The sequence below is a fragment of the Ixodes scapularis genome, unplaced genomic scaffold (assembly GCF_016920785.2).
Source record: "Ixodes scapularis isolate PalLabHiFi unplaced genomic scaffold, ASM1692078v2 PGA_scaffold9__187_contigs__length_104089568, whole genome shotgun sequence".
In the NCBI taxonomy this organism is placed as follows: Eukaryota; Metazoa; Arthropoda; class Arachnida; order Ixodida; family Ixodidae; genus Ixodes; species Ixodes scapularis.
Window position 1 is genome coordinate 20,680,535 of NW_024609884.1, and position 23,828 is coordinate 20,704,362.

The 23,828-nt window shown below is 43.1% G+C and overlaps 1 protein-coding gene across 1 annotated transcript; it reads left to right on the plus strand.

The window, feature by feature from the left end:
* The first annotated feature begins 3,428 nt into the window (after positions 1-3,428).
* LOC8024686 (biotin--protein ligase) lies at positions 3,429-22,698 on the plus strand. The gene is made up of 10 exons (XM_029975120.4): positions 3,429-3,561; positions 3,663-3,875; positions 4,781-5,134; positions 11,902-12,084; positions 12,480-12,757; positions 14,113-14,168; positions 14,250-14,410; positions 15,034-15,148; positions 18,804-19,020; positions 22,330-22,698. Exons 1-10 carry the CDS (start codon positions 3,508-3,510, stop codon positions 22,490-22,492), a joined length of 1,794 nt encoding a protein of 597 aa, XP_029830980.2. The 5' UTR covers positions 3,429-3,507; the 3' UTR covers positions 22,493-22,698.
* The last annotated feature ends 1,130 nt before the right edge of the window (positions 22,699-23,828 follow it).

Sequence of the window (23,828 nt, forward strand, 5' to 3'; positions counted from 1 at the left end):
GCCACTCCGTGCTTTGACATAGCGCGTCGTCTGCTCGCATTCTACCAGCTGCGTCATAGGAGGGCGCCCGCGAGGTGGCGCAACCAAATACATCTCGTTACCAATAGGGCGTCCGGACAGAGGGCGACCACCTGTAGTGCGGACGTGACTGGCGTTTCACGTTTCTCCTTCTTGCATTTGGAAGCCCATATGTGCAGCTCGCATTGGAGTTCAGGAACTGAAACCAGGCCTGAATAGAGCTCCAAAAACTCTTCAGCGCCAGGAGCTGCACCGCTTTCCAAGATCTTTGCTGGCAGAAGCGACGAAAGCAATTGTAGCGTACGCCGATGCTTTTTAAATCTCCCATTTAACAGTGTGATCAGGTAATCCATAAAAGAAAGGAACATGGAGCGCTTAAGATGCTCTTCCGTGCTTCTAGCGGGAATGTTTCAGCAATGACGTTGTCGACTTGTTACTCGCGGCATAGGCGTAGACTTCGAGGGGGCATCGGGGCTCGTGCCCCCCCTGGTGAGATCCGGGGGGGGGGGGGGGGGGGGGGGGGGGCAGAGCCCTCCCTCCTCTTTCCTGAATTTCAACTTCCGCTGTCTCGGCCATTTTAATAGCGGCTTGGAATATGGCCTAGTGTTTGTGGGTGGACGTTTGCTCTAATTTTTCAGCGTCGAGATTTTTTGTTTGTGTGTTGTTTATTTTTTGTGACAGTATAGCTATCCTTTTCTTTTGTCTGGCCGGCACGCGTTGGTAATGCAGTGTTACCTCAAAAAGCGGAGGGAGTTGTGTGCTGTGAGGAAGCTTTTAAAGTTGGTGGGCCGCAATTATGACGACAGTAGAACACGGAACTCAAATGAAGCCTGCTCCGTTTAAAAAAAAATAAAAATGCACCTTCACCCTTTTTAACAGCGCCTCCCTCATCTTTGCGTGAGCGTCCGTAGCGCCGAGTTCACCCTGCTTCGTCATTGGGGAAAGGGGGGGGGGGGGGGGGCGGATAATGCATTTGAATCCCTCCCAAAATAAAATCCTGGCCACGCCACTGATTATAATCAATCAAGTACAACATCCTAAAAACCGAACGCGCGCTGCAAAGTCCATTTTTCATATGCAATACCAACCACCTCACTAACAAAAAAACAACGCACAGTTATTTTTTTATATGTATAGTGTTTTATGCGCGTTATTATGACCAAGTGCGGCCAATGTGTCACGCGGTGCTCGAGTACCACTAATCGCTAAAACACTCCACCGGTAATCGACTGCATAATAGTAGACGTGGCTAAACATTTCCTTTTTAATATAAAATAGCGCAACATGTTTTCGCCGATCTGGAATTACCGGTTGTCAATGATCCATGTCTGATGACGTTTGAAGAAAATCGACGATGATTATTGCTGCTCAAAGTTCGCCTCATTACATTTTCAATTTTCAGACAAATTCCGGGCGCGATGTAAGAAACACTTACAACAGCAGAACACTATTTTTTTTTTCAAAAGTGCGCAAAGTATGAATTATTTTGCAGAGAAAGTTTCAGCTCAAAATCATTATTTAAAAACACGTTAAAAATTAACTAAAGGCCTAAAAATGATAGCGTTGCTTAAGAAGCCAAGTTTGTCATTTTATTCTCTTCAAATATAAACTCAAATAAGATTAATTTAATTAACTCTAGTGTACCAGTTTACGTGCATTATACATAAAAATACTAACGCTTTAAAAGGTTGCATATTCCTCAAAGTTGCGTCAACGCGCAGTCGGGAAATTCTCCACCTCCTCTCGTCTCGGACGCGATTTTTCCTCGCGAAAACAAGGAAGTATCTTGCAAAATCAAGGTCTGTTCCGCTGTGTGGACATGTTTTGCTATATCATACAAACAATTCAAAATAAAAAAATCGACATGACTCCCCAATGATTGTCCTTGTCTGAACACACAATCAAGTCGCCAGGTACCATTCCAGAAAGATAAAATAAATATTCTGTCGTACAGATTATAAGAAACATTAGTTTTTTCCTCAAACAATTACTAAGTGGAATGATCATTGCCCGAAGCCTATTTTATGCATAATGATGTGGGACCATTCCTTTCGAAATGTGGTCTCAATATTTTTTTTAATTTTGGTCTTTACGTGCACTTTTTATGAACTTTTTACAGCCTTTACTGTATATTGCATTATTATATATTATTGTGTGTTTTGCTTTATTCTCGAGGTCTGTACCTGCTGTAATGCTGCAGGTCATTTTCTTTAAGTGAATAAATAAATACACCCTTTTCCCCCTCGATTTTTGTACGTAAGTACTAAGTACACAAACCTACAGTACGCAGCTACGTACGCACGCCATGACGATACTGTAGAAATCCTCGCTTCCTTGTTCTCTCATCTTCATACAATAGTCGTTTCGTACGGTCGCTAAAACACAATAAAATGACTTCAACTAACCCGCTAAAAAAAAAAAAAAAAACATTTGAGGAAGGTGGTTATTTTTATTGTGTTTCGGTTCCGCCGCTATTGCGAAGGACATAATGACGTCACAGTCGTCGTCGCGCCAGATCGTCTTGTCCCATCGGCGCTCCGTTTCCTCGTGAGAATTACTTTTTTGTTTGCTTCTTTCCTTCTTTATTTAACTCGGGAGAGTTAGGTCACTGTGATCAGGCGTCACGCCTGATCACAGTGTATGCGGTTAGGTAGCTCAAGTTAAATTGATTGTGTAAATACCTCCCATCGTGCGAGGTGACTTGTCTCTTCGCTGTTTGACTTCTCGAAATTCGCGGTGTTTCTTGCTAACTGTAGTCCTTTCAACGTTAAGTTCTTGTCACGATTTGTCATATTTAATTGAGGCTTGGCCAACGCCGAGCCCACCTATTTTAAATTGGTATCTGTGCCCGGCAGTTATTTTTCTACAACTTATTCAGTTTGTTTTAATTCTACCCGTCGGAAACAAACTCGGAAGGTAAACGTTGCATATTACGTGCAGCGATCGGCGCGATTTCTGCCGTCGCGGCGCTCGTGCCGCTCAACCTCTGGTGTTGATCAGAGAGCGCCGCGACGGTAGAAATCGCGCCGCTCTAGGGCCAAAACCGCTGCATGTGAAACACGCTTTATGCTACGGGAAACAGAAACCGAAACATATTATAGTGACTTTTAAATGTAGTTCATTGTTTCTATTGTTAAAACTAATACTAAATATAAATCAATGGGTCGTAAAAAAATCTAATCCAGTTATATGTCTTTATTATCATTTCTTCGTTTTAAAATTTCACTTTCTATGTTTAGTGAGTAGATTATACGAGGGGTGGCGCAAGCTGCTTCCCAATACAAAAATAAACAAAACGTTGTTTTATTTATCTACAGTTATCTGAGGACCGAACTCCGTTCTTTACCTTTCTTGTTGTATTTACGATTACGAACTTGTAAACACACCACTGCTGCGTGGCTGGGTCGGTGGATCCTGGGTGATTGTTTGCTGTGAATATGGTTGTGTGAGTAGTAAATCTGTCTGAGCCGAGAAACTACTAATCAATAAATGCTTCTCTTTGCTATTCGCCGCATATCCCTCCAGCCGTCATCGTACTTTTTGGTGGGTACAATCAACCCTGAGACGAGCAGAAAAGGAAACCCCCAGTCACCAGTTTTCCTCGTTGAGACTGTAATCGTCGCTTGACATTTTTTTCTTCTCAGTTACCTTTACGAGGAGTCGCGTCGCCTGGAAGTTTCCTTGCCAGGAGACTGGTCAGTTCGCCTGACATGCCGCCACCGAAGCCCCCGAATGTGCTGGTTTTCACCAACGAGGAACACGACTCGGATCAGTCGCGGTTCAATGCGGTGAAGGAAACCCTGAACATGTGCTTGAGTCCGGACTACTACACCGTTTACCTACTCTCGGAACAACAGGTATGTTTATTTTCCCCTCGAATTCCTGGCTGCATTATGTGCACCGGTTCGTTGGTGCATCTGAAGTTGTCTAATCGTAGATATGGTATTCACTGGATGCCGTATTTGAGGTGACTGCTCACAGCGTATGCTCTGGATGAGTTCTTATTTATGTGCTGCCCCCCCCCCCCCCCCCCCAAAAAAAAAGAAAAAGAAAATGTCAATTTTGATGGTGTGCAATGTGCGTGTTGGAAGCGTTGTGGAGGCCTGCCGTCAGCACGTGCTCAGCTGTAGCAAGCTCAGCTATGGCCGCCAGTGAATACCACCTATTCGATCTCGCCATCATATTTGACATAGACCGTGCTTAGGCGGTGCGGGCTAGAGTGCGGAAACACATCTTCAGTAAGCGCTGTTCTCGGGCGTTTTTTGTGTGACCGGAAGCTCTGCATCCCAAGCTCCTGCGTGTTTGTTTGCACAATTTGAGCGTGCAATTTCTTCGTCAAAGGCATCACTGGCGAGAGGTATGTGTGTGCTAGATAAAGTTACGAAATGCAAGAATAAAATATACTCGTACCAGTAGCGTCACTAGAAGGGGCGTAGCCAGGGGTGGGTGGGAAAGGGGGGGGGGGGGGGGGGGGGGGAACTGACGGGGCTTCACCCCCCCCCCCCCCCCCTCTCCGTACCCGAAATCATGGACATTTCAGCCACCTCAGCCCCCCTTCCCCCCAAAAGAAAATCCTGGCTACGCTACTGGTCACTAGAGTCAGCGTCACCCAGGACAGTAACTCACCGCGACCCCCCCAACCCCCCCCCCTTTACTGCCCAGCTGCACCCCCCTGAGCGCTGCACCCGGAGCAGTCCCCCCCCACCCCACTCACTTCACTGACTCATACTATAAGAAAGTAATGTCGTGCAAATGCATGCAGGTTAAAAGCACCCCATGGCTCTCCAACACAAAGCTCCTCATCGTTGCCTGCAAGGAACTGAGCTACACGACTACCCGCATCTTCACCGAATACCTCCTTCGTGGTGGCAGCCTTCTAGTGATGGCTTCGCGGCTCTGCCTTCCCGGTGTCACATCCAGCGAACTCAGTGCCCAGCCGCGTCCTGCCTGTGTGAACTATGAGCATGCGTCTGGTGCATACATTATGGAGGGACAGTCCAAGTACACGTTTGACAGTGATGCCAATGTCAAAACACTTGCGTCTGACCAAGAAGGCAGGAGCCTCATGTTTGAAATGAAGCTAAAAAGCAGCAGAGGTGTCGCCCTTCTATCCCAGGTAAGGACTGTAATAGCAAGCGACTAGGGGCCGCACAAAGACCTGTGACAGCATGACTTCCTCTCTGTGTGGCCTTCAGGTGGCAGCAAAATGATGACACTTTTTCTGTGGGCCCTTTTTCTCTCGTATTGACATAAATATTGAATTAATTTTATTAAGTTTTTACTCATCAAGGATAGAGGAAGTTAAGGGTGGGGAATTATATTTTGGAAATTATGCATGACTTCTAGGAGGTGGTTTAAGGGGCCCTGCAATCCTATTTGAACGTCTACCTTTTTTGTGTTTTTGACATCTCTAGTGGTTCTGGCAACCAAGCGGGCACAGAGAGAGTCACTAAATATTGATGCATCACATTTTAATTGGACGATGCGGAAACCTCCTCCTTCTATGGGGACGCCAAGTGGCGCCGAACGTGCGCGGCATGTGACGAATTCGTGATGTCGTCGGTTTCGGTCAGGTATTGCCTTACGACTGGTCAGAGCCGCTAAAAGCTTTTTTTAGTCAAAATACAAAATAAAAGTGGCGCAAACTATTTCAGTTATTTATGAAAGTAGTTTTTGTTCAGTATTTTAGATGAGAAAAGAAACAAATGCAGTTTAGAAAGTTTGGAAACAAGAAACAATGTGCAATGACCGGATCTCTACAATGACCCGTCGACATACCCGCCACCAAGTGCTGGAAGAGGCAGCGCAGGTGCCCCCGCGGATCCTAGCAGACGACGCACGACGCTGGCGGCACTATTTTCAAGAAGTGAAAGTATGAATTTGTCTCCTGTGGTCTCCCGCCACAGGAAACCGGCCAGGAACTTGCCCTGAACTTGAGCGTCGTTGAGTTGGGGCCGAGAGGCTTTGCCAGTGTGCTCCGGACACTTACGAGGAGTGTCCTTGTACATTACTACACCCAACTCCGCACTTCTATCGAGAATTTGGAGCTCCAACTCCAACAGACCCGGTAAATTCATGCTGGCAAGCGCGGTGGTGGCCTGAGACAAGCAACAAGCCGTTGACGCACATGCGGCTGCAGGGGAAGCGGCCGTCGGCATAAGCCGCAGCCGATTAGCCAGTCGCTTCACTTCTACCATTGGTCTCCCAAGCCAGAACCAGGGACATCATGAAGGAGGTTATTTCTACCTTGTTTGGGTAATTTTAATTTGCCTTTAACTTTTAAAATAAAGTGAATTTCAAGAAAAGTTTTACTAAGTTATTACGTTCAGTACGACCAGGTTCAGTGCAAATTAAAGACCAGTCAAAAAGTCGTTGCAGGGCTCCTTTAAGTTTTACCCTGCTTTCACCTTTATTTTATGCTTTGAAGGATAACCTAACTATGGCGATTTCCTAGTTCATACTCCGTGCAAGAGCTAGTTCATACTCCGTGCTACAATTAGAATTGTATGGTTTCAGAGGAAACCAATCAATACTGGTGAGAATGTGCTCAACTGGTGTTTGACGGTTTAGTTTTCTCAGAAAAAGGTCACTGAAGAAATTATCTAGAAATCAACCCTTACCATAGTTTTAACCAAACCCAGCAAGCTCCGAGTATTGTACATAGACTTGGACTTTTTGTTTTCACTACTGACATGCTCCAAAAAGAAAGGGCAAATCAAACTGGAACACAGGGGTCTCCAAACCCTTGCCCGTGGGCCAGATCCCGCCTATGGAAGTCTTCCGACCGGTCTGTGGTGGCCGCGCCCCTTCCAATAAAGCCCGGCCGGCGGCCTGCTTCCAGCAGACCCGCTGCTACCAGCGGGAAAAGCAATGAGCTTAAATTAAAGAAGCGAGGCCTTTGACACGCTCCAAATGGGCAAACTAAGATACCAGAAAGAATGAGAGAAACTGCATCCTAACGTGGATCCTCTCGTCATATTTTTAATTAAACGTTGTCATCACAAGCCACCCTTCTTAGTCCCTTGCTTCATGTCTGTGTTAACTATGTTAAAATTATTTTTGCATTCTCATTAGCATTGTGCTTAGGGTCTTGTGTCACAACTATTGCATATTGTCAGCATGAGTTTTATCATTTTCATTAGTCTTTTGCACTGTGCGAATGTGGCAAAGTTCCCACGCGCTTTGATTTAGTTGGTCGCTGTTGCGTAATGTCGTAATTCGCTAAATATTAAACTTCAAGTTGAAGTATACATATTCATTCACCTTAAAGGCCCATTCACATAGGAGCGTTTTCTTACTTTACGTTATCAATCTCCAGAACATCTGTGCCTCGAATGTCACGTGCATGTCCACCCCTTGAGCTGGTTGTGCACGCTAGCACGGTGATTCTCGACATAAGCAGACGTAAGCTCTTGTTACATAGCATAACGTAAGCAGACGGAGCTGTGTGAACCGGGCGTTACTCTAACATTCATTTCTGTGTTCGAATGCTCATTTATTCTTATTTATTTATTTAGTTTTTCCTCGTTTTGAGCTACTCCTTTTTTTTCCAACCCTCGAAATTCTGATGGATCTCTTATCCGGCCCCTCAGCCAAAAAGCTTGAAGACCACCGCTCTAACATCATATGGAATGAAAAAAAAAAAAATGAAAAAAAGGGAAGAGCAAAAACTCTTTACTGGTTATGAAATAATGAAACTGATTGAAAAGGTCTTTTTAAGATTATCTCAGAAAACGCACTTTGGTTGAAGGTCCCCGTGGCGCAACCGCATTGCATGGCACCATGAGGCATTTCTACAGACTTCTTTGTGACTTCCTACAAAGGCACCCCATAATTGGGGTTCTGCGTTTTCAGGGTTTTTTTTCTTCTCGAAATTGGGAGGTTTTTTTTTTTTTTCGGGGTTTAATTTTTTCCTACAAATTCAGTGTTTTTTTGTGTAAATTGGTTCTGACTTAACCAATTTACACAAAAAAACACCGAGTCTGTAGGAAAAAATGAAACCCCGGAAAAAAATACCCCAATTTCGAGAAAAAAAAATAAACTCCAAAAACGCAGAACCCTACCCATAATTCTGAATGGCTGCTTACGTGCGTCCAGAAAGCTCATTTGACGTCCTTGGGATGACACAGTTCAACCATTGTAAGGGGTGACCTGCTGTTACTTAAAGGGAACTGCAAATGGTGGCAGGCTCCTCGTGTACTCGTGTACCCCCCCCCCCCCCCCCCCCCCCCCCTCCCTTAACCCCCTTTGGGAATTTTGAAAGCTTTCCGCCTACGGCTTGACTAATATATGTGCTGGATACATCTTTCTAAAGTTTCAATGTTCAGAATGTAGGGCATCAAAAATTAACAATGCATGATTTTCCTATAGCTGGGTTTGCAAAACTAATAACCACCATTCTGTATCATGGTGGCCTTTATTTTGAGAAAAACAATACGGTTGGACCATCAATTGCTCTCCTCCATTACCACTGTTTTATTCAAATTGCTGTCACAGCGACCACCAGCACTGTTTTAGATTTTGACAAGAACAACCTCCACAATAGGAAAACGAAAATTGTTTTGTTTCAACTCTTCTCAGGGTACAGATTTTTTTATTAAATATACAATCAGCATCTAGCTACCCCTTTGTGTAAAGTTGCAATACTTTCAATAAAGTAGATAATTAATTATGCAAAAAAAAATCAATAGTGAAATAAAAGAAATCATCAAGTGGTGCACTAGCAACCAAAATATATCAAGGTGCAAACACTTTGAACTTCTTGAGCACCAGCATCCTCCAAAGTTTTCAAGGGTTGCATAAAACCAGATGAATGGAATTTTTTTTTTTTTTTTTTTAATTTTTCATGAAGTATGTGTTAAAATATGACATAATTGGTGCTAGATCTTTTTAACATTTCTGCTTCTATATGCATAATGTGCTACCTTATTTTTCTTGGGGAGTAAAAATATTTAACCAATAGGCATGTTATTATAACTGTTTGTTCTGTTCGAGTTACTAAATATGAACAAATTTCCTTTGTACCTCTACTCTTATGCATATTGTTGTTTTCTGTTTTATAACATCTACAGGCTATGCCAGCTTGCATGCTGCTGTATAGCCCCTATATTGGCACAGCACACCTTACATTCTTAAGCTACCTTATCGTATTTGGAAGATAGCAACTGCTGACCACATCGGAAGGGCAGTCGCCTCTTCTTTTATCGCAGATACTCCAACAGCGGCATTTTCTAGACATCCGATATTGAGATTTCACTCTTGGAGGGAAGTGAAATGGTTAATAATATGGGAAGCACCTGAAAGAAACTAGTTGTTTTCTAGTGCAGGTCAAGTTGTTCTTCTCAGCATGTGCATATTCGGTTTTGTACTTTTGTGTCCAAATAACTTTAGCTTGATGCCGGAAGCAGAATGCTCCATAAAATGAGACATATTTACAAGGTGTTTACGAGCGCTATTCGGGCATCAAAAAAATTTGAATAAATAAATCAGTTACCTGAGGGCAATAGATTTTTTCACAGAGGTGTCTTTAGGTGGTACATTTATGATACTCAAATTTCATGAGAGTGGTAGATTTCAAAAAAAAAGTTTACGCATGAAAAAAAAAAAAATGTTTTTTTCTGTATGCATAGGGAGGAAAACGTAAAAACAAAACTTCTGGTTGACACTGCCACCCACAGATGGCAGAATGCAAGGCAAAAGCGTTAAAGCTTTGAGATTAATACCCAAAAGCAGGTCGAGCAGATCCGAGCGTGTCTGGCGCCATCTGGGAGTGGCAGAAACCAGAAGGTTTTTGCGGTTTTCCTCTCTGTGCATACGAAAAAAGATTTTTTCAGGCCCGACTTTTTTTCCTGAAGTCTACACATGTGAAATTTAAGTATGATAAATGCACCACGTAAAGACATCTTTGTGAGAAGTTTCATTGCACTCAGTTTATTGGTTTATTTATATTAATTTTTTTACACCCAAAGAGTGCTTGGGAACACCCTGTAGGATTCTGTGTTTTGGGTGGATACCAATAAACACCTAAAATTAACCCCCAAGGCAGTTTTATCCAAATCAGAGAAAACTGAAAAACTGCAAATTAGAGTTGTCCTTGAGCAAGTTAAAGCCAAGCTTAACCCCTTGCCTACTAATAACGAGTGTCACTCGTGCCGCCATTTACGGACCATAAAACCCGACCACGAGTGTGACTCGTGTTTCGGTTTCAGAGCTTGTTTTGTGAGCTCTGCGGCAGATGGCAGCACTAACCCTGTTGCTCCGGTTTACCTTGGGTTCTTTTCTTGTTTGCTTTGCCTTTTGACAGAGAGAGGGCGCTCCATTGACAAAAAATAAGCGCGCTATTGTAAGCAAGCGCGCCAAAAACATGTCTTCGGCGCGGAGGTCTGCTTTGGCGGACAAAGATATACAAAGACTTCTTTTTGAAAGTGATGAATGCGCCAGTATTTCTGACGACGAATCCTGCTGCCTTTCCGATTACTCGGAATCCGATGAGAGTTCAAAGGACAGTGAGAAAAGTGTTGAAAACGATGCGAATCCTGGAAGCATTTCATCGACTTCGGCGTCTGCACGTCAGTGGAACTGGGGAAGAGGGACAACCAGCCTGCTCAGTTCACCTTTGTAGAAACCCCAGGTGTGTCAGCAAGGGTTCAACGCAGTCTTGGTGAGAAGACAAGCGCCTTGTCGACCTTTTCCGTGTTTGCAAGTCATGATTTTTGGGCATCTGTCTCTGCTGAGACAAATCGCTACGCCGAACAAGAGATGGGCGACGAGGACCGTCCCAAGAAATGCTATGAGGAGCAATGGTTTGACACCACTCCTGATGAGATAAAGGCATACTTTGCCTTGTGCATCATTATGACGCAAGTGAAAAAACACACAGTCAAAATGAACTGGTCCAAGAGGTCCATAGTGGAGACCCCAATTTTCGGCAAAACGATGTCCTATGTGAGGTTTCTGCTAATCTCTCGATTTCTATCATACTGTGAAGAACTACTGAAGAAGAGGAGACGACCAGAAGTCCTGGTATAGAGCACGAGACTACGCCTGAAAGCCAAGGAAACGTTTTTCTTTATTTTGACGCAAATTGCTTGATTTAAATAAGGCTTTCTGTACGATCTTTAAAGAAAAAAAATGAGTAGGCAAGGGGTTAATGAGGAGAAACTCATTATGTAGTTTTATTTTCTGGTAATCCAGAACAGAGTCCCCAGTGAACTGTCCATGAGGCTGCTGCTTTCTTTGGAACCATACCCTTTACTTTGTTTCCTTATTCAGTTAGCAGTACTGGGGCGTTTTCCAGGTATTAAGGTCTAACGCACGTTTCCTTAAAGGGGGGCCGTGTTCTATTTTTCTTCAACTTAAATTCTGATAAACACAGGTGTTTCGCCCGACATCAAAAATAGTTACCCAAAAACAATGAATCTGTGGACCCCCGCCCTGAAAAAATGCCCCCGAATTGCAAGAAAAGTAATCCCTGAGAACATGAAACCCTTCTCATATCATACCCTGCTGGTTCCAGAGAAGAGCTTAAAATAGCATTATTTTTAGTTCCAACACAAATAATACTTTGATTTCAATTGCCACTAGGTAACAATACCAGAAGTTGGCGAGGCATATGTGCAGCCACTTTGCCCTTCACGGTTTTTAATTTTATCCTGCTGCGTAGCAGCAATTTAGAACTCTATTGGTATGCTGATTAACCTCGGTGCCACATATTCAGCCATTTAGACAATGTACAGATTTTCATTTTGATTTCTGCAGCAAGTGAACCTTCAAGGTTCCATTTCGGCTCCTGGAGTACAAGATGTAGGGTTTAAGCTCTGGGTTAGATGCAAAGCTCCAATGTTTTTTTTGTTTTGGCTTCAATATTCAAACTTCTCTCTTCAGATTCACCTGGAGTATGACCCGGTGTTCTTCAGTCCTTCTGAAGACGTCTTTGCACTTTTGAAGAAATCAAATGAAACAAGGATATCCATCTTTCGTCATATTTTGTCTACAAGGTTTCACCTGAACTGTGATGCCAGGCCTCAGCATAAACTTTCTCTTGGACACATTTTTTCAGCAAACAAGGTAAAATATTTTTCCATCGCTTACCTGGTATTGATGATGTGTCATTTCAAACAGTGCATCCAACTTGAATCTTAAAAATTATTCTAGTCTACAAAAAATCATTACTTGTACGTTTGGTGCATTAAAATCTTCTAATATGAACCAACCTCCTGATTAAATTCTTGTGGTCAATTTCACCATGCAGTGTCGAGAAACTGGCTTACGTAGCCAGCTCAGTCAGCTCCAGATTAATTGTGCAGATTGCCTGCAAGTAAAGTTTGGCAAGCTAGTTTTGTGTAAAAAGGTTCAGTTGCCACGAGCAAGCTCCTTGATGAATTCATGTCCGCAAAAATAGGACTGCATTATTGGTGAACCAATGACCGACTGTAGAAAATCATAATTTATCTTCGTTCTAGGTGGCACATGACAACTTGCTCTCAAGAATCCAAAGCTGTGCCAAAAATGGTACCATTGTGGATAACGAAATCACCTTCCGCTACATCACCGAGGATCAGGCAAAGGTCATCACGCCGACGACACATTGCCTTCCTGTTGTTCTGTCAAGCAGTGAGGGCTTGCTTAGCAGTGATGTCTTCAACAGCAGATTATATTTTGCTGCACTCAAAACTCACAACTTGGGCCATGCTCTTCTCTTTGTGGAGAACGTCACCACAACTATGACAGCTGTCAAAGCGTAAGAATCACCTCTGGTTTCCTCAGGGCCTAGGCAATACATTGTTCTAAGACAACTGGTTCTCTATAGGACATGCACACAATAGTCAACTTTATTATTATAGCTATTATGTTGACTTGTTGATAAGATGCAATGTGTGAGACTGGACAGAAGGCTGTTTACATTTACAGAAGCTCTATTATGGGTTGTAAATATATGTCATTAATACAAACCTCACAAAAAGGTGATTAGGCATAGTCAAAGGGTTTGAAAGATTTCTCTTGAATCACATAGGATGGAAGGATACAATCTGTCTAGCCACCTCGGTTGCTCTCAGACCGTCGCCTGGATCCCCAGTTGGCGGGTTCAAAGCCCGGCTGAAGTGTCTTCAATCTGACGGATGCTTATAGCGGAGAAATTGTTGTGTAACCGAAATTTTTGGTTACACGATTAGGTGGTCAAGATTAATCCCAAGTTCTTCGTTGGGGCGTGCCAGGTGCCCTTCGTTAGTTTAGATCGTTAAACCCCCAAGTGAAACCTTAAAATTTTAATTGACAATCTGGGTCCTCGAGTTGCTGCTGTATTTCAGTGAAGCCAATTAATGTATTGTCAACAAAAACGCAGACTTTTGTCGCTTTGCTCCTTTATACAATATGCCTTCTTTTACTGCTTAAAGGGGCAGTGCAACGGTTTTAATGTTGAAAGAATTGCCAGTTTGCATTTTTTATATTGTTCATACAAGCCCAAGTGACCAAAAACACGTCACCTTTCCCCAAAAAACGGCTATTCTGCTGCGTAATCACTAGGCAAAAAAACAAATTATTTGCCGATTTGCAGCCGCCTTTCGGGGGTACGGGAACTAAAATGACGGCATCTCTCAGGGATACACGGAAGTCAACAAACCCTGTCCCCTCCGCTGCTACACTCGCCGTCAGCCCCGTGGCGAACCGTCCTTTGTGTCCATCGCTCGCCACGACCTTCGACGAGGCTAATCTTTTGACATTCGAAAATCGCGGAGGAAGCGGCTGGGGTCTCTGAAGAGAGGGCCCAAGGGGAAACCACGTGAACCCCCAGAGATGTCACTCGAAAATCGGAGTGGAGAGTTGAGAGGCACTTTGACCTTCGATTTGTATCATTTTTTTAAATAAGAACTAGCACTCGCAAGAAAATGCGGCTTTCGGTTTTTCGTTCCATAGGTGACGCAGATTAATTTCCGCAGTTAATTGGCCAAAGTCTGAAAATCGTTGCACTGCCCCTTTAAAGAACTTAAAGTCGTCTTTTTTTCCTTTGTGCTTGAGTTTTGAAGGGTGTGTTTTCAGTATGTTCTTTGTGCGTTAGCTTGGAAGTGCTTACTCATCTTTTTTTTTTTTTTTTAGTTTGTGCAACACGCATGGTTCTGTTGCAGTGGCTACTCGGCAGCTAAATGGAAAAGGTGAAGCTTTCTTCTGAAGGAAATACAGACGTTTTTTTTTCTTGGTAACTTGAGTATTTGACTGGATTATGTTGATTATAGGTCGAGGAGGCAATGCATGGCTCGGACCTGCCGGCTGTGCCATGTTCACAGTGTGTCTGCACATTCCTCTCCACTCTCCCCTGGGACAGAGAAGCCCATTTGTCCAGCATCTAGCAGCCCTCGCCTTAGCCAAGGCAGTGCGAAATACAGAGGGCTATGAGGTGTGCTTCCATGGTGCTTCCTTGTGCATGTTTGGTGTACAAGGGTCGTTCAAGGTTGAATGTGACTTTTGTTCATGAAAAATCGCTGAACATGTGTAACGTGATGACACTCGCATAGGACGTTAACGTATAATCCTCTTTGAATATCCAATGCCCGGAATTATGTATTTGACGCACGCGCAGAAGTTCCAGCCCTCATGGCGACGAGCAGTGTAGCTGTAGAGAAGCGGTGCATAACTAAATTTCTAGTGAAGGAGAAACTTAAACCAGCTGAAATTTTGAGGAGATTGCAGGCGTAGTGTGAAGAAGAAACAATGTCACGGACATCAATATATGAATGGTGTCGGCAGTTTGGCGAAAGACGACTGCCGGTGGCACATGAACCACACGGACACGTTTGTCTAACTCCAGTTATGCAGCGCAGTTCTTTCTATGCAAAAGGAATCGGCCCAATACGATGGCCGCGGTGCTTGGACGTGCAAGCGGGGTACTTGGAAAAAAACTTGCACAGTCTTGTTCTGCCAGGTTTTCCAATGCCTGTAGAAATAAAAATCCCAGTCAACGACCCTTTTATACGTCTACGTGTTTATTTTCCGATACCTGCAGCTCGACTTCTTTTCCAGGGTGTCAACATCCGCGTCAAATGGCCAAATGACATTTACTACGAGACCCACGCCAAGATTGGGGGAATCCTAGTGACATCTACCGTGAACAAGGATACCATCACCTGTTACATCGGTAAGCGATACTTTCAGCTGTTGCTGTGTGGTGATTTGATGCACTGATTGGTGAGAGTAGTTTACTTCCCATTTTAAATGGGGTACTAACTTAGTTGATGTTGGGTACAATTGACGTAGAATGTCGCAAAACTTGATGTGATCCTGTTTAAATTGAATTTTCTCCACGAGTAGTGCAGGACATCTAGTTGCTAGCTAGCAACACTTATTTAGGAGTTATTAAGACTGGGGTTGACTGCACAATGTTTGATTGTGACAACTTCTGATGAGAGAGCACTGGCACACTGGCACCATCTATCAGTAGCTCTGGAACACTTTCAATCCACATATAACATGGAGGTAGGAAGCTTCTGGAGGTGATATGACGCCACCAGACGTGAAGCCAGAAATGTGGAGGAACACACCCCCAACCAGGGATGGGCAAAATACATGCAAATATGTATCGAAATACAAATAGAAAATACTTTGTCAAAAATGCATTTAATTACAAATCTAATTACATTTCCAGAAAAGCATTTAGGTACAAGATACAAATACAACGGAATGTATTTGGTCTCCTCCAAATACTTTTCCAAATACATTCCTCGAAATTCACTCAGAAAAATGACTGGATGATGTCTCGAAAGACGATAGCATGTTTTCACATAAAGACGATACGCCTTTTTTTTTTTTTGAGAGAGGTTGGTGAACTCTTATACTCGACCTCAGACATAGTGTAGTATAGGTACTACTGGGAACGCCAAGGACGCGAGCGTGTGGTTCTTGAAAGAGCTTAATTTTGCCGAGTGCAAGAAGGCACTACCCAAATCAATGCGCTCGTCTCTGTGCCTTTCTCAGCACTTTACACAACATGTGGAATACAGTTATTGCTTTCTGAGAACGTCAAAAGAGATGACTTCTGTGGAAGCTTGCTCCTGCGGGCACGCACCAGCTTGGAGATTATCTACCGATTTGGTGAATCCACACCTCAACAGAAAAAACATTGGGCAGTGGATGCCGAAAACAGCAGAGTAATCTCAGCCTGCCCAAAAGATTTCCGTGCTCTTTGTCTAGCACTGTGTCTCTAGGGAGCCACCTTAATACACCACTACTATGGCAAAAAGGTTTCTCGGAATTTGGGGACTGTACTTTGAAGTCGGGAGTTGTACTTTGCTGCAAAAGTACCAGAAAAAATGCTTCAAACAAAGTACAAGTACATACTTGGAGAATGTACAGTCTCCAGCAATATGAAAGACCCAACGGGAGCGCGTGGCCGAGAGAGTGGCTGGCGTGGGCGCTACATGCGCTTGTCAGTTTCGGTTTCGTGGTGGAGAGCACTTCGTCAGCGTCATGCCACAGCTATGTCCTATTAACGCCGCAATTGCTGTCTGAGGGAGACGGGCCTGAGCCAAGGCAAATATTCTGACTTCGTTTAAGCGCAGGATCCGTGCCATTCTTCTAACCAATAAATGCACTCGTCAACAAATTTTATCTTTTAAATATAGGGCTCGGGTATCACTTTAATATTTGTTTATTTGGTAGTGTCTGTTCTGACATTTTACACCAGAAACAACTAATAAAAAACAGTGATGACTAGCTTGTGTCGAGGCTTCGTGACCATATCTCTGGTCATGACGTCGATGAAGCACGCTCTTCTGCTAAACCGAAACCAAAAACTGTTAACTCTTTCCTGACATGGGAAAAGTAGGAATTTTTAAAGGATCCGCGTGAACGCTTTTGATTTCCTAACTTGCATATGGAGAAAAGTGACACATCATAAATTTAGCCAGTTAGTTTTTTTAAGGGGGGATGGTAGGGTAAACCAACCAAAAAATCGATTTTGCAGTTTTAGTGTTAAAAAATTATATGCAGTCTGAGGAACAAAACCAGCAAGCGGCAGAGCGAACGAGCGTTCTAAGCCACTAAAATATGGCGCCAAAATCCGCGGTCCCTGGCCATTGACTATTGTGGAGAGACATAAAATCTTTTTTTTTCTCAAAATGACATTTTTGAAATGTTTGGAAATTTGATGTACCTTTACTAAGAGACTACTTATCCGATTACACTAAAACTTTTACAGCTTATAGTAAAATCTTGCCAACAATTCGAAACTAAACGTTTTAAGAATTCACTACATTATAACATTTAAAAAAAAATTAAAATATAAAAGTTTCCCTTTAATGGCTCATGAATAGAAAGAACAATATTTTTCTTGGATGCTGCATGTTCAATTATTTTTTCAGGTTCGGTTCAAAGCCAGTAACATGTAGAATATATGTGCCAAATTAAATGAGCATTCTATTTTTTGTTTAGAAAAGGTACTTTAAAAACTAGAACTCAGCTTAAGATTTGACATTGTTACTAATAATATGAAAAATGCTTTAGTAAAAAAGCAACAGAAAATTAACCCTAAAGGTCTATCCATTCAATACATAAAATTTCACAATAAAACATGCAGTAGTTCTTGAGACACAAAATTAAAACCAAGATGACCCGTTTACCTTACCATCCCCCTTAACAAGAAACAGAGGTTGGTATAATGTCGGTAAGATTTAAAAATTATATTTCTTGAAAATGCGATGCATGTGTGGAAGGGTGTATAAACGCCGAAACTTCTACAGCTATGTCAAATTGGACGACAAATAAAAAAAAAAGAAATCGGAATATAGAAAATGTGCTCCACACCCAGGGCTATTACTTCTGAAAGTTGGTGTACTCTAACTAACATTGTCTATTTTTCGTTCATCGGAGAGTTATCTTCCGTAATGTGTGCTTTTCAACAGAGGAATGCTTATCGGTGAAACACAGATAATACACCTCACATTCCCAGCAGAATGCTTTCTTTGTGTTCATAGCCTTGATTGCAGTTCCCTCGTATTTAGAAATTTTGTGCGCTTTGTTGGGAAGATAAAATGTGCACGCCGGCTCAGGACAGCCTTGGAAATTATAGTGATGCTTACCGACAACCATCTGTTAAGTGACGTCTATAACGTAATTTAAAGTGTCCCAGAGCTCGGTCTAAAAAATATGCCACAATACAGTTTGACTATGTAAATAATGCCATCTTTGTTACATAGACCAATGCAAGCAGTTAGTCATGTTAGACAAGTGCAACCTCCGATCCCAGGACTAGTTTTGACAGCCCACTACCTTGTGATAAAGCTTAAACCTACCTTAGAACCGAAACTAGCGTTCTTCGGCTATCCACGAGATTGTGGAATATGATTCTCTGCACTAAATTTAATTTCTTGATGGCGCTTGGAAACCATCTATCACCGGTGATTGATGGCCTATGAACGTGGTCACGAAAGAGTTGAGCGTGTTCAAGCCCGGTTGAGCACCGAGTGAGTGTCCTCCCCTCGAGGCAGAATGGAATCGCCCGAGGCACGCACAGCGTCCCCGCCCACCGCCATCTCGGCCACGCGCTCCCAGTGGGTCTCTCATATTGCAGGAGACTGTACTTCAAGTAAAGTACAAGTTTTCTGAACCTACTTGAAGTAGTATTAAGTACAATGTACTTAAAGTACTTCCAAACACTGACTGTATCTGCTTATACTTTAGAAGTGTTGGCTGTTGTGTATGAAAAACTTGTTCACTCTTCATTAGGGAACTGAACCTTTGGATAAAAATCTATATACACGCTGTCTCTAGCACTCACAAGAAACTGTGTCACCCAGGTTGTGGCCTGAACGTCTCCAACAGCCAGCCCACGCTGTGCATCAACGACATTGCAAAAGTGGTGTCCAGAAATGCAAGTCAGGAATGTCCCAGACCCCTAACATCGGAGGAAGTGATCGCCAAGGCACTCAACGAACTGGAATTCCTAGTGGCCACTTTTCAGGGTGGTGGTGTCAACATGATTCTTCAGGACTACTATCGGTATTGGCTACATGGGTAAGGCAAACTAAAGCATTTTAAAGACTATGGTGCCCTACGTCTAGGAGTATTATTTGAGATCGCTAGTTAAATTCTGTGTGTTAGTCCCAGCCACAGGTGAATGCCAAGCTTTATTTCACCGTTAAGCACAAAAGTAGCCAAAGTGACAAGAGTGAACCCCCTGCTTTGAGCGAGCCTGCCATGCATGTGTACTTTCGTAGTAGATGCATTATCCAAGGCAGCAGGCTCATGCTTTTAGCTTCGGCTTGAAATGGAGTAAAGCTGTTTGTGCCGCTGTCCATGAGAAGCAAGTATGCAGTGGTAAAAATGCTGCACCATTTGTACCAAAGGGACGAAGGGACAGACAACAACGCAAACAACAACTGTTGTTGTCCGTCCCTTTGTCCCTTCCTCATATTCAGTACCATGAACAACACGCTCGTCCTTTACGTATTTGTGCCAAATTGCGCCATGAACGAAAGTCTGCTATATCTTGTGCCATTTTTTGCTAAGAATTGCGCCACACCTGCACCGAAATAAATAAAGCAAAAAAAAAAATTGGTCGACTTGAATATTTAGAGAATTAAGAGGAAAAGAAAATGCTACAAATACGTATTTCAGAATGTTCCTACTCACCGTATAGTTTGTTTTATTTGGGGTCAGAGTACAGCCGAAGGCTCGAACACATACAACCGCAAACACATACTAAAAGCGCAAGTCACGGGAAATTCGCTGTACTTGATTTGTTTAGTCGATGAAAGACCATGCACATGAAGATGGGTGAATGCCTTGATGTCGCGCTTTCACGCTGGTTGGTCCCATTGGCTTGTAATTGCTCGTCAACCGCGCTGGTTGGGGCAGATTGATCGCTGACATTGTCTAAATTTCCAGTGAGAAGCGAAAAGTTGCGAAAAAACATTGCCAAATAGTAGGATGGCAGCTACTGTGAGAAGACACGACCAGGGTCTTGTACTCCTGATGAGATTACTTATCACGTCTGCCCCATGCCTCCGTGCCGCCTCTTACCAGCGCGCGCATGTCGAGCTTCACCGCTTTGCACCAGAGTGCTAGGTGCAGCGGTTGACATGTGTGAGCGCCTGACATGGGTGAGTGCCTGGGTTAGCGCTATAGGCTCAGTAATTGTGCTCAGTACTATTCCTGGTCTACTTTTTTTTGTCTTGGTGGTAGGTTGATCTTCAATACTAAAAGTCTGCGCCGAGAAAAAAAAAATGTGGGTCTCTATTTGAATAAACGGTACTCAACGTTGTTCGCATGCAGCTGTCGATCGAAGGAACAGCGAACTTTGACTTCACTCTGGTTCCAACGTTGCTAAGGAGCAGTGTCACTTGCACAAGTGTAGGTTTGCACAATATTTGGGTGTGGTTGTTTTGGCAGCTCATTATATTAGTCTTGAGTTCGGTAGATTCATGAAACTTGGGGGACACATTTTTGTTGATAGACGAGCTGGTTTTTGTGGGCATTTTACAGAACTTCCTCATACAGGCTAAATAAACTACCTTTGGTGCCTTATCTATTCTTATAACAAAAGGTAATAAGTAATATGCTCCAGGATCAAAGAGGAACCCTCAATCATTATCAAAGATGAACTGATCTAGCGATGCAGTCACTTTTCTTAATTTTCAAGCAATGTGCTAACAGATGTTGGCATCTGCTCCAGAAGCATCAGTGGCTGCTCCAAATCAATATTTTGGCTGCTACAGAACCTGCTACAAAGGGTCCAATGCCGCTTTCATCACTGACATAATTAAAAAAGTAATCCATTACATTACGTAGTTCAAAGTATTAAATTAGATTACTTGGAATACATAACACATTACTTGTCCATTACTTCAGGTTTCCATGCCGATAGATTTTTCTGCCGGTTTGACAATGGTTGGCATTTCTTTATGTTCAATATTTATGAATTCAAATCACTAAATTATATATATTTTATAAACTACTTTTCTAAATCCATCAATTTTGGTAAACCATCCTTCTGTCAAAGACTTGGTTGGAGAATTCCTTGGTAGCAAACTTTTACAGACAGAGCACAATTAGAAAGGAGAGGGAAGAGAAATAATGGTTAGAAGTAATTTCCGTACTTCCAAAAGTAATCAGATTATTATTCCCAGTAAATGTATTCAAATAATTACAGATTACTCCAAAAAGTTTTCGCTTACAAGTAATTTGATTACTTGTGATGAGTACCTACCGTACAAATCTGTCTGGCACATGCCTCCATGTCTGGCTACAATGTACCAGAACACTCCCGCCGCTCCCGTCGACTTTCACTGCCCCACAGCAGCGCGCGCATCGAGCTTCACCGCTTTGCCCCCGAGTGCTAGGAGCAGCAGCAGCTGACACGGGGTAGCACCCGGGTTCGCACGATTGACTCGGAAATTACGCTCACTGGTATTACAGGTCAACCTTTTTTGGACTTGAGTGTGGGCTGACCTCTAATTTTAAATGGCTGTGCCTAGAAAGGGGAAGAAAAAAGAAACGCGGGTCTATATGTGAATAAAGACTGCAGTCAAGGTAGTTCACCCGCAGTAGTGAATCGATATGGCAGCGCAGTTCGACTCGACTACGGTTTCAACGCCGCTAAATGCGCAGTGCTACTTTTTGAAGTGCAACTGTAGGCTTTCATAATATTTTTGGGTGGTCGTTTTTGCAGTTCTATAAGTTCAGAGAACTTGGGAGGACCTAGGTACTTTTATGAATAGACGCCTTAGCGAATACGCTAGTTTTTGCTAGCATTTTACAAGAATGTTACCAGACTAAATAAGCTATCATGTAAAAGAGAGAGCAGGGGAGGCTTTATTTTACTTTTCTTTTTAAATACAAATTGCAAATGGGACCTACTTATGACCTGAGCCTTATTTCTAAAAATAAGGCTGTGTGTTCCACTCGGTGATGCCATCATTGTTTCGTTTCAAAATGGTGAGCAAACAGATGTTGACATCTGCTCCAAAAGCATTTGTGGCCCCTTCAGACCATTATTTTGATTGCTACAAATTCTCCTGCAAAAATTAAAATGCCGGTTCCGTCACTGGGTACGAATGAGCTAGAGGAGAGAGGTGTAAGACTCGCCCGCTGTGCCCCACTGGCGAAAGTGCTCGACACCAGCACCACAACTGCACTTGCACTCTTGTCCGCTCACGGGCGGGGTGGCGCTGCTGTACTCTCCTCTACAGGATGAATCTCCAAGACTGCTCTCGCCCACGCGATCGTCACTTTTTACTCTTATTGCGTACCAAAAAGAATGTGTCGGGTGCTTGGCTTTATGTACGTCTTCTCTGCAGTATACCCATTATACATCTCTTCCAGGGGTCAAGTGGTCACCCTTCAAACTTTTGGTTCCAAAGCACTAATCAAAGGCCTGGACGACTATGGGTACTTGGTCGCTGTTGCCTCCGGAAAGGAATACAAACTGCAGCCCGATGGAAACAGCTTTGACCTTATGAACAACCTCATCGTCATGAAGGCTTGAACCGCTCCACATGCCCCCTTTTTAAAGTGCATTTATGTGCATGTGTACCACGCACCAAAGGAACTCTATTTTTAGTATTTCTTGAACCTGTTTTTGTTCAATTTTTTATCAAATACAAAAATACATATGTATGTTTAAGAGATTACATTCCAAAATTCCATTGCACCAATGTGGTAGTCAGATAATAAATGTAAATTTTATTACAATGTCCGAGTACCTGTGGACTTACTGTTCAAAAATACTCGCCTATTAACACTTTGATGGTCGAGTTTTTTTACCAAAAGATGTTTCCCAGTGGTCGGATTTTGTCTCCAAAGGAATAGTGTAAAGAAAGGGTCAATGCGCAGGTTTTTTTCTTAATTATCTTACAAGAGCACTTACAGTGCTTGCAAGCTGTTGAGGCTTAGAAGCATCGAATTGAAATATTGACGGTGAAACGTCGCCTTTCTTCCATTTGGTTTCATTTTGGCGCGTCCGCTTCCGTAACGTTCCGGTGGTTCGAGATTCCGAACTGGAAGAGCCTGCGCTCCAATTGCCACTACCACCAAAGCAGCCAGACATGCAAAGCAACCATCCAATTTCAGAACTATAAATAGTCCCAGCAAAGTGAAACACCATGCAAATATGTTTATAGTTTGCCAAAGATATAACATTTATAGTACGCCAAAAGAGCAACACCTCCCGCGGTGCATGCGGTTTCGCAATTAGGCAGGCACTTTAAAATCCGTAATCGCCGCCATACATGTACAGCGACGACCGTCTGAAACTGAAACTAAAGACGTAAATTGGTCACAGTCCAAGTTGTACAACAGAGACCAGACAGAACACTTGTTTAGTGCTCCTGAAGGAGGCGGGCACAATGTGCAAAGTATCCTCACTTGATTACTAGATGTGGGACAGTGTTAAGTACACTACACTTGGGAGTAGTAGTGCGGGCGGGCCGAGCCGTTCTCACTACTGCAGTGGGGATCTGTGCAGGCTTGGGTGTGCTCTTGCCAATTTATCAGAACCTTATTCAGGCTTAGGTCAGGCTGGGTTTGAGGTGCTGACACCCAAGGGCCCCACATTGCCAGATGGAAAAATGTGGTTAGTTATCTGCAGCATCCCTGTGCAGTTAAAAAGTAGTAGAAGGGTTCTCCAGGAAATGTAATGCAGAAGATGATGATGCACCTGATGTACTAAGTTTATTTTAGAATTGGCTGTGCCAAACAATTGTGATGTGATACAGTGCAATCCACTTATAATGTACCACTTATAACGTACCGCTTATAACGAGCAGTTTCCTGTCCAGGTACAACGATAATCAGTTATAACGTTTGAATTTTCAAGTTTTTTT

Excerpts from the sequence above, each read along its gene's own strand:
- LOC8024686 (XM_029975120.4), top strand. The coding sequence starts at position 3,508 with ATGCTTCTCTTTGCTATTCGCCGCATATCCCTCCAGCCGTCATCGTAC. Across the intron at positions 12,085-12,479 it reads ACATTTTTTCAGCAAACAAG|GTGGCACATGACAACTTGCT; the intron begins GTAAAATATTTT and ends TCTTCGTTCTAG. Across the intron at positions 12,758-14,112 it reads ACTATGACAGCTGTCAAAGC|TTTGTGCAACACGCATGGTT; the intron begins GTAAGAATCACC and ends TTTTTTTTTTAG.